A 15,634-nucleotide genomic window follows, 5' to 3' on the forward strand; every position below is an offset into this window, starting at 1 on the left:
ATATTTTAACTCGGATTGTGATGCATATTTTAACTCGGATTGTGATGCATATTTTAACTCGGATTGTGATGCATATTTTAACTCGGATTGTGATGCATATTTTAACTCGGATTGTGATGCATATTTTAACTCGGATAGTGATGCATATTTTAACTCGGATTGTGATGCATATTTTAACTCGGATTGTGATGCATATTTTAACTCGGATTGTGATGCATATTTTAACTCGGATTGTGATGCATATTTTAACTCGGATTGTGATGCATATTTTAACTCGGATTGTGATGCATATTTTAACTCGGATTGTGATGCATATTTTAACTCGGATTGTGATGCATATTTTAACTCGGATTGTGATGCATATTTTAACTCGGATTGTGATGCATATTTTAACTCGGATTGTGATGCATATTTTAACTCGGATTGTGATGCATATTTTAACTCGGATTGTGATGCATATTTTAACTCGGATTGTGATGCATATTTTAACTCGGATTGTGATGCATATTTTAACTCGGATTGTGATGCATATTTTAACTCGGATAGTGATGCATATTTTAACTCGGATTGTGATGCATATTTTAACTCGGATTGTGATGCATATTTTAACTCGGATTGTGATGCATATTTTAACTCGGATTGTGATGCATATTTTAACTCGGATTGTGATGCATATTTTAACTCGGATTGTGATGCATATTTTAACTCGGATTGTGATGCATATTTTAACTCGGATTGTGATGCATATTTTAACTCGGATTGTGATGCATATTTTAACTCGGATTGTGATGCATATTTTAACTCGGATTGTGATGCATATTTTAACTCGGATTGTGATGCATATTTTAACTCGGATTGTGATGCATATTTTAACTCGGATTGTGATGCATATTTTAACTCGGATTGTGATGCATATTTTAACTCGGATTGTGATGCATATTTTAACTCGGATAGTGATGCATATTTTAACTCGGATTGTGATGCATATTTTATTCCTAAAGGACAAGCTATACCCGCCTCCTCACAAACTCACAGTAACCTCTTCTAGTCCGAGTGGGGCCTGGAAAAACCATCAGCAGCATGCGATTGCCCAGCTGCATACTGCAGGTAGAGGAAGAGAACTATCGATAGTCGGCGCCATCGATAGTATTCAAAAAACTATCGAAAGTTTTCGATAGTTTTTTTTATTACATATTTTCCTTGTTTCTAAAGGTCTTATCCCCCAAAAAGACCTAACCTAACCTAATTTAAAGAAAATTAATTTAGGTCACAGGGTTTTATTTCAACATTTTATTTATTTTTTTTTCTTTTTTTTTACACTTTTCACTTCTAAAACAAACGAAAAATGTACAGAAAAAAATTTTTTCTTTCTTTTTTTTTTATATACACTTTTCACAAACGAAAAATGTACAGAAAAAAAACTATCGAAAACTATCGATAGTCAAGCCTCAACTATCGATAGCGTTCGATAGCCAAAACTATACTATCGAAAACTATCGATAGTCAAGCCTCAACTATCGATAGCGTTCGATAGCCAAAACTATCGATAGTGCTATCGATAGTTCTCCTCCTCTAGCATACTGATTACACCAGACGTTCTCTAACTTCAGTACTAATTTCCGTACTACAGACGTAAGTGATGCTGGGAACTGGCGCATTCAACCTGGAATCGCCACGGGCTATAAATACACCAAAATACAATAACATGACGTCTATTTGTGAGAGAGGAACCAGCAATACACCAAAATACAATAACATGACGTCCATTTGTGAGAGAGGAACCAGAATTTTCTAGCTGTACAGATACTACAGTAGGTACTCTGAAGGCAAATTTCTTACTCACCCAGAAATGACATTCATGCAGACATAAGCCGTATAGTCAAACATATCCACTTCTACATCTTGTCCGATGAAAACGTTGGTCTTAATCTGAAAAACAGGACACAGAAAAATAATACAATAAATAACTACCTAATTTCTATGCTCGTTTGGGGCTTCGCAAAGTTATACATAACGTCCTTCTCAGGCTTCGCGGGGTATCGCATACGGTCGCGCATCGATAGTTCTCCTCCTCTAGCATACTGATTACACCAGACGTTCTCTAACTTCAGTACTAATTTCCGTACTACAGACGTAAGTGATGCTGGGAACTGGCGCATTCAACCTGGAATCGCCACGGGCTAAATACACCAAAATACAATAACATGACGTCTATTTGTGAGAGAGGAACCAGCAATACACCAAAATACAATAACATGACGTCCATTTGTGAGAGAGGAACCAGAATTTTCTAGCTGTACAGATACTACAGTAGGTACTCTGAAGGCAAATTTCTTACTCACCCAGAAATGACATTCATGCAGACATAAGCCGTATAGTCAAACATATCCACTTCTACATCTTGTCCGATGAAAACGTTGGTCTTAATCTGAAAAACAGGACACAGATAAATAATACAATAAATAACTACCTACCTAATTTCTATGCTCGTTTGGGGCTTCGCAAAGTTATACATAACGTCCTTCTCAGGCTTCGCGGGGTATCGCATACGGTCGCGCTTAGAGCTCCCGTGGCTACGCGGGGTTGAAATTGTCGAGGGTCTAGGTTTGCTTTCAGGACCAATGCCATTTTTGAACAAACCATTTACTGATGAAAAATTGTAATGAAACAATACGTTGAAGTTTGACTTATCTGCACTTACGATCATTGGGGGCATATCAGCAACTCGCTTATCATAACCACACGCCGTTGCAACTGATCTATTGTGAAGAACACGCTGCAAGAAGCGAAAGGGTAGAGAGGTACATACCTAGTTAGTTTTAGTTAAGACCCGTTTCCACTTGTCGTTTGGAGAAAAAAAATCGTGTCGTGCTTAAGTGGGAACACTCATTTAAATTACATTGCCTACGAGGCCATTTAGTGTAGTTAGGAAAAAAATCGTGCCATGACCCGTGTGTAGTGGGAACACTTTCACATTGCCTACAGACATTCGGTAAAAAAAAAAATCCGATGAAATTCACGACAAAGCGGACAAATGGCAACGGGCCTTTATTGACCGGGAATACGTAAACTAGTGGTCAGGGGAAATTAAATTGATACCAAGGACAAGGTAAACCTAGACCCTTGACAAATGGACTGTGCATGAAGGCATGTGATGTGTTCCAATCCACTCGACCCCAACTGTAGAAATTGATCAGGAATAGGGCCTTGAAGATCCCAAAATTAGAACTGTGATCTTTTTTTCATCAAAAAAGAACCAATTTTATGACGTCACTTGGACTCGAACCACCAACCTCTTGTCCGTCGCTCTAACATACATAATTACAGTAGAACCTCGATTATTCCAACCCCAAAATCAGTTCAAAATAGGGTATTTATTAACCATTTTTTTTCCTTTGTATCTAAATTTTGCCCCTTTTCCATTGTTTTATACGGAATTTCAATTATTTCAACTTTCGATTATTTCAACTACTAGGTCGAAATTAGTTGAAATAATCGAGGTTCTACTGTATGTAAATACTTACGGGAAATTGATCCTGGCCCAGGTGATGATTTTATACAGGATAGCCTTGGTGTGAGGCCACACAGCACTTAGACTTTGTCTCTTCCTTGCGTACGGATGTTTGAATACGACTTTCTGTGAAGAGAAGAATAAATATACATAATAAAATAAACAATAAAACCAAATGGAAAGTATTGTGTCCCTTCTCGCCCATCTGATGAGAAGCATACTACGAGATGGGCATGCTACGACACAGACTAGAGATGGGTAATACTGAATACATTCACGATCCGTATCCGCGGATACGGATCGAGCGTCTATCCGATTACTTTAGTGAGTACAAAAGTATTCGAATACTTTTTACTCGTACTCATCATAATATCATCGCGTAGGTAGATACAGATCCCACCTTTCTTTTCTCTTCTCTTCTTGTTCTTGTACTCAACTCAATAGTCGAATACATTACTCATAGGATTCTATCTAAAGAATAAAGATAGTACCTACAATATTTACTCATGATTACTTTTTCACTCACGGATACTTTTTTTCAGTAATCGAGTAATTTCTTGTTGCGATCCGGATCGTACGGATATTGTGACGATCCGTATTTTAATGAGTAAAGTATCTCACTCGTATCCATCTCTAACACAGACCACATGCGTCTAATGTAATTTAAAATGTAAATGCAGTTTCTTTGTGTTATATATCACAACTTTGGTGCTCACTGCAGCATTGTAGGATTTTTCCAATATCTCAATAATCCTAACATCCAATGTTTACCCTACCATGCTGGCACCGGTCGCTATGCGCATTTATATGCAATAGCTACTCATTTTCCTCACGAGGCTGTTAGCCCCCGCAACATCCAGTCACCGGAATCAATATTTGCATGATACAAATTCTTGACCCCGCCGGGAATCGAACGCGGGTCTCCCGCGTGCAAGGCGAGTGCAGTGACCACTGCGCCATGGGAGCTGACTCACATGCGTCTAATGTAGCTACGAAATAAAAATGGTGGGAGGAACACTCATCTTGAAAAAAATAGGTAATAATAATAAAATGTCGTCCCAAAGCAAACATAGGGTGCTAGGGCTGATTGAGAGACTGTGACGATAAACTCTGACCTTATCTAGTCACGGGAAAAGGCGAAGTAAAATAAGAAAAACCAGCCTAATTAGCTTGGTTGGTAGCGCGTCTGCCTTCTAAGCGCTAGGCCGCGGGTTCGATTCCCGCCCGGGGCGGATTTTATCCTGATGGGATAATGTTCGTTCTCGGAACGGCTGGCTTTCTCCTATCCTGTCTTCCTTCTCTCTTCGATTTTGGGACGATAAGACCTAAGCAGTCACAGCTCCTTCTGACAAACCTCTTTTTTTTTTAAGAAGAAGAAGGAGGAGGGCTTACCGCGGTGGGTGTTACATCCTGAGTAGCCTGATTCTGTACGTAACATAACTGTAGGAATACATCTTCCAATGTGGTGGCTTGGTATTGTTTAATGAGATCCTCAGGGGGGGCTTCAGCCAGTAGCACGCCTTGTCTCATCAGAGCAACCTGAGAGAAATATACAAATCAGATATGTAGGTTATCCTAATCGGGTTTCCTAATGGTTGTCTTTTCTGACGAAATTCCTGTGTGCGGAGTTCAGTATGTAGGACTATTTTTTTTTTTTTTTTAAATAAGTTTCCATTTATATTTCATCGACAAAAAACTCAGAACATACATTTTTCATGTACCTAAATGGTATACCCACCCGTATAAGCAGAGCTTGTGCCACGGATGGGGAAGCTTGTGCCACGGATGGGGAAAACAATGGGGTACTGTTTGTCCCTACACCTAAACTTCAGTGCGCGACCATAAACCATAGACTATGGACCAATGACCCTCGCCGAGACCATCGACCATCACGGAAAAAATTCTAGGCTCAATGTCTTGATTTTCTGTGAGGGTCGGTACTATGGTCAAGGCTCTGTTGAAGACGCTTCTATTCATTAGAACGGTTCTCTCTTTGGTCGGTACTAGGCGAGGGTCGGTACTATGGTCAAGGCTCTGATGAAGACGCTTCTATTCATTAGAACGGTTCTCTCTTTGGTCGGTACTAGGCGAGGGTCGGTACTATGGTCAAGGCTCTGTTGAAGACGCTTCTATTCATTAGAACGGTTCTCTCTTTGGTCGGTACTAGGCGAGGGTCGGTACTATGGTCAAGGCTCTGTTGAAGACGCTTCTATTCATTAGAACGGTTCTCTCTTTGGTCGGTACTATGGTCAAGGCTCTGATGAAGACGCTTCTATTCATTAGAACGGTTCTCTCTTTGGTCGGTACTATGGTCAAGGCTCTGTTGAAGACGCTTCTATTCATTAGAACGGTTCTCTCTTTGGTCGGTACTATGGTCAAGGCTCCGTTGAAGACGCTTCTATTCATTAGAACGGTTCTCTCTTTGGTCGGTACTATGGTCAAGGCTCTGTTGAAGACGCTTCTATTCATTAGAACGGTTCTCTCTTTGGTCGGTACTATGGTCAAGGCTCTGTTGAAGGCGCTTCTATTCATTAGGACGGTTCTCTTTTTGGTCGGTACTATGGTCAAGGCTCTGTTGAAGACGCTTCTATTCATTAGGACGGTTCTCTCTTTGGTCGGTACTAGGCGAGGGTCGATGGTCAGTTCTCCGTTTTGGACGCCAACTCAGAGTGGGCTTTTTGTGTACGACAGGTATCATAGTTAGCTTGGTTGGTAACGCGTCTGTCTAGTAAGCGCTAAGCCGCGGGCTCGATTCCCGCCCGGGGCGGATTTTATCCTGAAGGGATAAGGTTCGTTCTGCTGGCTTTCTCCTATGCTGCCTTCCTTCTCTCTTCGATTTCGGGACGATAAGACCCTAGCAGTTACAGTTCCCTCTGTCAAACATTAAAAAAAAGGACTCAGAATATTTACCATGTCAGCCTGTCGTGCCTCCTCAATATAATGTGTGGTAATGATAATAGTACGCTTGTCAGTATGAGCTAGTCGGTTGACAGGTTTCATAGTTAGCTTGGTTGGTAACGCGTCTGTCTAGTAAGCACTAGGCGGCGGGTTCGATTCCCGCCTGGGGCGGATTTTATCTTGAAGGGATAAGGTTCGTTCTGCTGGCTTTCTCCTATGCTGCCTTCCTTCTCTCTTCGATTTCGGGGCGATAAGACCCTAGCAGTTACAGTTCCCTCTGTCAAACATTAAAAAAAAGGACTCGGAAAATTTACCATGTCAGCCTGTCGTGCCTCCTCAATATAATGTGTGGTAATGATAATAGTACGCTTGTCAGTATGAGCTAGTCGGTTCAGGTACTTCCAGAAGTAATGCGCCAGGAGTGGATCCACCCCGGATGTAGGTTCATCCAGAACTATGATGTCGGGAGAGTGAAGTAACGTCACTGCGATGGATACACGCCGCGCCTGACCGCCACTGGAAGAAATTAAAAACATTAAAGGCCCGTTTCCACTTGTGAGTTCCCATTTTTTTCCGAATGGCCTTGCTGCTTGCTGGCAATATAATTTTAATGAAGGTGTTCCCACTATGCACAACACGATTTTTTCCCGAATGACAAGTGGGAACGAGCCTCAACGATTGGTTTAATGGTAACGCGCTTGCTTCCTTTCTGTGCACGTAATTTTAATGAAGGTGTTCCCACTACGCACAACACGATTTTTTCCCGAATGACAAGTGGGAACGAGCCTCAACGATTGGTTTAATGGTAACGCGCTTGCTTCCTTTCTGTGCACAAAGTTCGGGTTCGATTCCTGGAATCGACAAAATATTATTGGCTTCACTCGTATTTCGATATAAAAAAAAAGTTTGACCTCTAATTTCGATAGAAAATACTAGCACTTTGAATGCACCATTTCCCCGTGGATCACTGAAGATCAAGAGCACTGACTCTCAAATCGCAACCTAGAGGTGCTGAGTATATTGTAGAGCTTGGAGATTTACCTGAGTGTAGAGCACAGTTGATTCCCAGGAGGTAGGTCGAGTACTAGTTGTAGATCTTTAATAACAGCTTCCACACTGCTACGTGGTATATTGTAGAGCTTGGAGAAGAAAGAAAATACTAGCACTTTGAATGCACCATTTCCCCATGGATCACTGAAGATCAAGAGCACTGACTCTCAACTCGCAACCTAGAGGTGCTGAGTATATTGTAGAGCTTGGAGATTTACCTGAGTGTAGAGCACAGTTGGTTCCCAGGAGGTAGGTCGAGTACTAGTTGTAGATCTTTAATAACAGCTTCCACACTGCTACGTGGTATATTGTAGAGCTTGGAGAAGAAAGCAAAGGTTTCGGATATTGTGAACTCTTCAAACAGAGCAATCTCTTGAGGCATGAAACCCAGCTGTGAGGAAAAGAATAGAATAGAATGTTTTATTTTTACCCTGTCAGAATGAGACTGGAAAGTCAATCTACTCCCCCAGTCTAAACAAGGTCTTGGTAATAACTAGCTGAATTCCGTCGCTTCGCTCCGGAATCCCGCTAGTTCATCCCGAGGCATTGTCAAACTTGTAGAAAAGGCATGGCCAAACTTGTAGAAAATAATAAAAAATACGGTCGCGCTACGCGCTCCCTATTAGCTGCATAGTTATCAAACTAAAAACATAAACGAAACTCAAATGTTGGTCGAAAGCGGAACATTTCTCTCCCGCAGTCTCTGCACTCTGTGTATTTCTAATAGAGATGATCATATCTCAGGATCGGTTTAGATTTTCGCAAAATCCTTTCTCATTGCACACCTAGACCATAAAAGGAATATTCCTACCAAATTTCATATTTACTCATGATTACTTTTTCACTCACGGATACTTTTTTTCAGTAATCGAGTATTTCTTGTTGCGATCCGGATCGTACGGATATTGTGACGATCCGTATTTTAATGAGTAAAGTATTCACTCGTATCCATCTCTAACACAGACCACATGCGTCTAATGTAAATTTAAAATGTAAATGCAGTTTCTTTGTGTTATTATATCACAACTTTGGTGCTCACTGCAGCATTGTAGGATTTTTCCCAATATCTCAATAATCCTAACATCCAATGTTTACCTACCATGCTGGCACCGGTCGCTATGCGCATTTATATGTCATAGCTACTCATTTTCCTCACGAGGCTGAGTGGGCCCCGCAACATCCAGTCACGGAATCAATCATTTGCATGATACAAATTTCTTGACCCCGCCGGGAATCGAACGCGGGTCTCCCGCGTGCAAGGCGAGTGCAGTGACCACTGCGCCATGGGAGCTGACTCACATGCGTCTAATGTAGCTACGAAATAAAAATGGTGGGAGGAACACTCATCTTGAAAAAAATAGGTAATAATAATAAAATGTCGTCCCAAAGCAAACATAGGGTGCTAGGGCTGATTGAGAGACTGTGACGATAAACTCTGACCTTATCTAGTCACGGGAAAAGGCGAAGTAAAATAAGAAAAACCAGCCTAATTAGCTTGGTTGGTAGCGCGTCTGCCTTCTAAGCGCTAGGCCGCGGGTTCGATTCCCGCCCGGGGCGGATTTTATCCTGATGGGATAATGTTCGTTCTCGGAACGGCAGGCTTTCTCCTATCCTGTCTTCCTTCTCTCTTCGATTTCGGGACGATAACTAGCAGTTACAGTTCCCTCTGCTTTCTTCCACCTGGCTTCCTTCTCTCTTCGATTTCGGGACGATAAGACCATAGCAGTTACAGTTCCCTCTGTCAAACCTCTTTAAAATGGTTCGATTCCCGCCCGGGGCGGATTTTATCCTGATGGGATAATGTTCGTTCTCGGAACGGCTGGCTTTCTCCTATCCCTCTCTTCCTTCTCTCTTCGATTTCGGGACGATAAGACCATAGCAGTTACAGTTCCCTCTGTTAAACCTCTTTAAAAAAATTCCTTCTCTCTTGATTTTGGGACGATAAGACCATAGCAGTTACAGTTCCCTCTGTCAAACCTCTTAACAAAAAAATACATGTGTTTTTTTTTGGGACGATAAGACCTAAGCAGTCACAGCTCCTTCTGACAAACCTCTTTTTTTTTTAAGAAGAAGAAGGAGGAGGGCTTACCGCGGTGGGTGTTACATCCTGAGTAGCCTGATTCTGTACGTAACATAACTGTAGGAATACATCTTCCAATGTGGTGGCTTGGTATTGTTTAATGAGATCCTCAGGGGGGGCTTCAGCCAGTAGCACGCCTTGTCTCATCAGAGCAACCTGAGAGAAATATACATATCAGATGTGTAGGTAATCCTATCGGGTTTCCTTGAAATGGTTGTCTTTTCTGACGAAATTCCTGTGTGCGGAGTTCAGTATGTAGGACTATTGCACCCTAACAATGGGGTACTGTTTGTCCCTACACCTAAACTTCAGTGCGCGACTATAGCCTGAGAGAAATATAGAAATCAGATATGTAGGTAATCCTATCGGGTTTCCTTGAAATGGTTGTCTTTTCTGACGAAATTCCCGTGTGCGGAGTTCAGTATGTAGGACTATTGCACCCTAACAATGGGGTACTGTTTGTCCCTACACCTAAACTTCAGTGCGCGACTATAGACTAAAGACTATGGACCAATGACCCTCGCCGAGACCATCGACCATCTCAGAAAAAATTTCTAGTCTTGATTTTCTGCGAGGGTCGGTACTATGGTCAAGGCTCTGTTGAAGACGCTTCTATTCATTAGAACGGTTCTCTCTTTGGTCGGTACTAGACGAGGGTATCGCAAAATCCTTTCTTATTGCACACCTAGACCATAAAAGGAATATTCCTACCAAATTTCAGCTTTCTAGGTGTTGTGATTCTTGAGATAGAGCGATCAGTGTGGAACTATGAACGGATCTTGTTTTTATAATAGGTATAAGATTCCACAGGTAAAAAATACAGGAAGTGAACCTTAAGTCAGGAATTGAAAGTGAAAAAGGAAGAGTTAGGGTTTTGAGATCTGCTTTCTATCTAATAGAACCTCAGTCTTCTTCTTCTTCCTCGCCTTTTCCCGTGTTCAGACGGGGTCGGCGTTTTTCGTCAGCCTCTCAATCAGCCCTAGCTAGGATGATTGCTGTTTGGGCTAGAAAAATATTACAAGTGGATGACATTCGCACTCAACCTGACTTCTTCTCCCTCGCCTTTTCCCGTGTACAGACGGGGTCGGCGTTTTTCGTCAGCCTCTCAATCAGCCCTAGCTAGGATGATTGCTGTTTGGGCTAACACTTGGTTTGGGCTAGAAAAATATTACAAGTGGATGACCTTCGCACTCAACCTTTTTGCTATGCCTTTAGCTAGAGAAATTTAGGCTCCCTGTTTAAGGTTCCCCAGTCAGACGAAGCTGGTCTACTCCCAGTCAGACGATCTAATAGAACCTCAGTCGGAGATACTAAAATACTCACCCTAGAAGGTGAAGATACAGCGATCTGTATGGATCCATAGTCGAGAGACGAGAATCCAGTGAGAGATGTAAGTAGAGTGGTCTTACCACATCCACTCGAACCCAGCAACCCGTAGCTGTGAAGGAACAATGTTCAATTGATCTTTTTTAATTTTATTTATTCTTATTTAACCTTTGTTTGTATTTATTATTGATGTTAATAAATGAGAGGCCTTTCTAAACTGTTGGCATAATGGGACTTTTCAGTCTTAGCCGACAGTCTGAATAAGGTATATTAAATAAATAAATTATTATTTATTTTTTAAGGGGTTTGATAGAGGGAACTGTAACTGCTACATGGTCTTATATCGTCACCAAAGTGAAGAGAGAAGGAAGACAGGATAGGAAAAAGCCAGCCTTTCCGAGAATGGACCTCATCAGTTCAGGATAGAATCCGCCCCGGGCGGGAATCGAGCCCGCGGCCTAGCGCTTACAAGGCAGACGCGCCAACCTCCAAACTAACTAGGGTGGCTACCTACATGGGAGCCTCCTATAAATAATTTGTATGAACGCCGTTTATTTAACAAGTTATGCAATACGCAATGAACTGTAACTGCTACATGGCCTATCGTCACTGTAACTGCTACATGGCCTATCGTCACCAAAGTGAAAAGAGAAGGAAGACAGGATAGGAAAAAGCCAGCCGTTCCGAGAACGAACATTATCCCATCAGGATAAAATCCGCCACGGGCGGGAATCGAACCCGCGGCCTAGCGCTTACAAGGCAGACGCACTACCAGGGAAAACCAGCATGCGATTCCCCCAGACGTTTACTCATCCGGGTACTAAAGACGGGCAACGTTGGTTAACTTCAGTGATCCATACTGTCCACTGGACACTGTTATTCAACTTGCTATCACCGCTGCCGATTTTTCCTTTGTCTGTCTGTCTGGCTTCTTCTTCTTCTTCTTCATCATCTTTTCACACAGTTACCTGCAGAGCTTAACTCCATACACAAAAAATACACTCTGAGCTCTGAGGCTTAGGTGTTGGGGCAATAGATCAGTTGCGCTTACTTGGGTGATGTTTCAAAGTCATAGAGCAGGAAAAATGAGGACCAACAGAATTTTTCTTTTTCTTCTAGCACCCCGACAAATACAGAATCCTGCACACTATCATACAAGGGAAACTCAATGGCAGAAGACCGAGGGGAAGAAGGAGACTTTCATGGCTGGGAGATCTTAGATCCTGGTTTGAGAAATCCTCAGAACAAGTATTCAGAGCTGCCCAAGACAAACAAGAAATAGGAGTCATGATAGCCAACGTTCTCTAGGACACGGCACTACAAGAAGAAGATTTTATGACAGTTCCTTAATTATATACTGTGGAAAATAAATAATTTTAACAACTAAAGTAATCTAAGTACCTATACCTACGTACTTACTCTAAGTAGGTACATACCTAAAGCTGTTGTTTTTTTTTTTTTTTTGTACTTACAGGTACAGGTACAACAGGTACATAATATGCCGAGATATCCAACTAGGTATTAGGTATTAAAACTGAGCGATTTTTGATTTAGTTTTATTGTACGTATATTCCACCAATAATTCCGGTTTTGAACGGTCCAGTAGCTGTGTGTCTAAAAATAGCGACCGATATTGAGCTTCAGCGACATCGGAATCGGTCGCCCAAATCTTTCACAGAACTCGTAGATTCACTTTAAATTATACAGGGTGACCCCGCGTTACCTGACGGTTTTTAAAATGATGCTACACGTTCTATTTTCAAGATAAAAGAGTGATATTTATTTTAAATGAAAGATAACAAACTAAAGTTTACTTTTTTGGGCATTTCGTTTGTGATGGTGATCAGGTGTGGAAGACAACGCTAGCCGAAAAATCGCCTTCATTTGGAAAACACTAAATCTGGTTCAAAATTCGACATACTGTCTCTAGCACGTCTTGGACTATAGCACGAATTTCTCAATGAAAAGCACCTGTCAACTCATCCAAAATCCTTGACTTATTAATATAGACCTTGTTTTTAACGTATTTCCATAAAAAAAGGTCTCACGATCTAAGATCGGTTGAGGAGGGAGCAAAATCAAAATGGGTGCGAAACTTCCTCCGAGCATTAGTCAAAAATTCACTACTTGCGGGGTCCACGACTACATTGCATAACAAAACCTTATTTTGTTCTGAACTCAGTGATGTTAATTTCAACAAGTTAGGATAAGTTATATCAAAGTTATGGGCAAATCAAATTCGTCAGGTAACGCTTGGGTCATATGTAGATCAAAAAATCCGTAGGGCCACTTCAGTGAAATATACGGTTCGGCCGCTATTTACGGACAAAATTTCGAGGTGGAAAAGAGTTTGCTTTTTTCGTAACCTTAGATTTTGGCTCAAGTTGCTCCAACCTAACGGGGAGGTTCGATAAATCACGTTGTTCAAAAATACCCCCCTGGGACCTGACACTTTTGTCCCTCGAGCCTGACCCTTTTGATTGTCTGTTTCTGTGGCGTAAATACTTTTTCGGTCCTCCAGAAGGTTCCGCCAGGAGGGTCCTTGGAACCATAGATTGACAAGGAGGGGGTGGAATATGGTCCAAATTATTGTATTTGTGTCCATGCAGGGCTCCTAAATGCCCAATGCTGCGGGGTGGGTTTTACGCTTTTACGCCGGTTTTCTTCATCGCCTTTTCCCGTGTTTAGGCGCGGTCTGCCTTTTTCGTCAGCGTGTCAATCAGCCCTAGATAGGGTGATTGCTTTGGACTGACCAATACCAATTACCAATATTACATTTCTACAGATAGTTTGAAAAAGCACAAAATGTTCACAATCACTAGTCCTTAACATGAATATAACACGCGGAAGGTTTCAACTAGCTTCTCAATTTTCCTCACAAGGCTGAGTACACCACGAAATAACCAGTCCGAGTGTACCCCAGGACGGTCACCCATCCAGATAGTAACCACGCACGATGTTACTGAGCTTTAATGAGTTACTAGTGGTTCGGTGTAGAAAGGCTTTTATGAGAGCTCTTTATGGGTCCTAAAATCTATAATGAACAAAACGTTCTTTATGTCTTGAACGTTGTTGCCCAATTTTATCAAAATTGTACAGTTCAAGAGTAAAGTATTTATGTACAATAAAAATAAAATAAATCTAAAGCGTTATGAACAAACAACTTACAGAATAACTAAGGGAAAAATCATCGAGTTGAAAGTTTAAAACTTAAAACGTCGTTCAGTTAAAAACCATAAACATCACTCAGCATTTCAATTGATTCGGGTGAAAACGAAAAAAAAAAAAAAAAAAAATGCGATTTTCAAGATTTTTGAGCCTATCAGAAAACCGGTCGAAAAAAAAAAGAAAAAAAAATGCGATTTTCAAGATTTTTGAGCCTATCAGAAAACCGGTTAAACAAATCGTAGAAAGGTCGGATTTTGGTGTTTTCACATCTACTTTCACGTCCGACCTACTAGGTAAATAGTTAACTTTATTATTATTATTTATTTATTTATTAAAGTATCAGGTAGGTATTTAGATTGTCGAATTTGGTAACACAGCAGAAATTAACACAGCATAAAATATCTCAAGTTCAATAAAAGCATGTAGGTAAAAAAAGGTACCTAAAATAAATGTAAGTTGTTTGTTTTTTCATAGCCGGTACAATTTTGATAAAATTGGGAAACAATGTTCAACACATAACAAAGGGAAAATTGTCAAGTTTTTACTTTCTTTTACTTTCTATTACTACAGTATAGCGGAGCTATACTAGTAATGAAAGTATTGCAATCGGTCCAAATTTTCAAAATCGGGAAATGGTTGGAAATATCCGTTTTGGGATCCCCTGATGTCAAAAAAGTGGTTTTTAGCCCATGGTCTGTACGTTAAAATCCGCCCCGGGCGGGAATCGAACCCGCGGCCTAGCGCTTACAAGGCAGACGCACTACCAATTAAGCTAACTAGGCTGGCTATTGTCAAGTTTAAAAAAACTTACTTCGTTGTTCAGTTAAACACGATAAACATCACTCAACATTTTAACCACAATTACCAATATTACATTTCTACAGATAGTTTGAAAAAGCACAAAATGTTCACAATCACTAGTCCTTAACATGAATATAACACGCGGATTTCTACAGATAGTTTGAAAAAGCACAAAATGTTCACAATCACTAGTCCTTAACATGAATATAACACGCGGGACTTTATCGAAAAAATTTCCTTGTCCTATAACACCACAAGGGACTTTCCAAACTTTTCCTTGTGTCTCTGAATACCTTTGGAAAAAGTTTCTTAGCTATGAACACGACACACACGGACTAAATACTTAGGGTGGAGATGGATAAAATAGAGAAAAGTTACGTAGGTAACTTCTGTATAAATTAATAATCTTCGCACGACGCGATGAAAACTGACCGCCAAGAGTTATACCTACCAAAATACCTAGGTAATAAAAAGCTAACTCTTTTTTTTACTGTCAAAGTTGGTAACACAGCAAAAATTAACACAGCATAAAATATCTCAAATTAAATAAAAGCTTGTATGTAGGTAAAAAAAAGGAGATTAAATTGTTCTAAGTAGGTACTACCTAAATAAATGTCAAAAATGTCGTTCCGCGATTAATAGACACAGGTACTCCTATGAATTCCCCTCGTTAATCTTTATGACTTGACTGGGATTCGAACCACTAACCTCCTGATCCGGATTCCACCGCGCCAACCACTACACTACTGAGTTTCGTTAAACTAAGGGAAAAAATCAGTGTAATTTTTTATAATAATAAT

At 40.8% G+C, this 15,634-nt stretch overlaps 2 protein-coding genes across 2 annotated transcripts in view; both read right to left on the bottom strand.

The window, feature by feature from the left end:
* LOC103506966 overlaps nucleotides 1-2,057 on the bottom strand; it is a 47,602-nt gene extending 45,545 nt beyond the window's left edge. The window contains exons 1-3 of the mRNA XM_026821932.1: nucleotides 2,016-2,057; nucleotides 1,844-1,929; nucleotides 1,034-1,101 (exon numbers count right to left, since the gene is read on the bottom strand). Of these exons, the coding sequence (XP_026677733.1) occupies nucleotides 1,034-1,101; nucleotides 1,844-1,929; nucleotides 2,016-2,057 (196 nt within the window). The remainder of the gene's footprint in view (nucleotides 1-1,033; nucleotides 1,102-1,843; nucleotides 1,930-2,015) is intronic.
* A 1,463-nt stretch (nucleotides 2,058-3,520) lies between these two features.
* Nucleotides 3,521-15,634, bottom strand: part of LOC108252110 (ABC transporter G family member 23-like) — a 16,615-nt gene continuing 4,501 nt past the window's right edge. Inside the window, exons 2-7 of the mRNA XM_017443111.1 lie at nucleotides 10,863-10,977; nucleotides 9,549-9,695; nucleotides 7,678-7,850; nucleotides 6,724-6,925; nucleotides 4,904-5,050; nucleotides 3,521-3,637 (exon numbers count right to left, since the gene is read on the bottom strand). Of these exons, the coding sequence (XP_017298600.1) occupies nucleotides 3,521-3,637; nucleotides 4,904-5,050; nucleotides 6,724-6,925; nucleotides 7,678-7,850; nucleotides 9,549-9,695; nucleotides 10,863-10,977 (901 nt within the window). The remainder of the gene's footprint in view (nucleotides 3,638-4,903; nucleotides 5,051-6,723; nucleotides 6,926-7,677; nucleotides 7,851-9,548; nucleotides 9,696-10,862; nucleotides 10,978-15,634) is intronic.

This window comes from Diaphorina citri, unplaced genomic scaffold (genome assembly GCF_000475195.1).
Source record: "Diaphorina citri unplaced genomic scaffold, Diaci psyllid genome assembly version 1.1 scaffold277, whole genome shotgun sequence".
In the NCBI taxonomy this organism is placed as follows: domain Eukaryota; kingdom Metazoa; phylum Arthropoda; class Insecta; order Hemiptera; family Psyllidae; genus Diaphorina; species Diaphorina citri.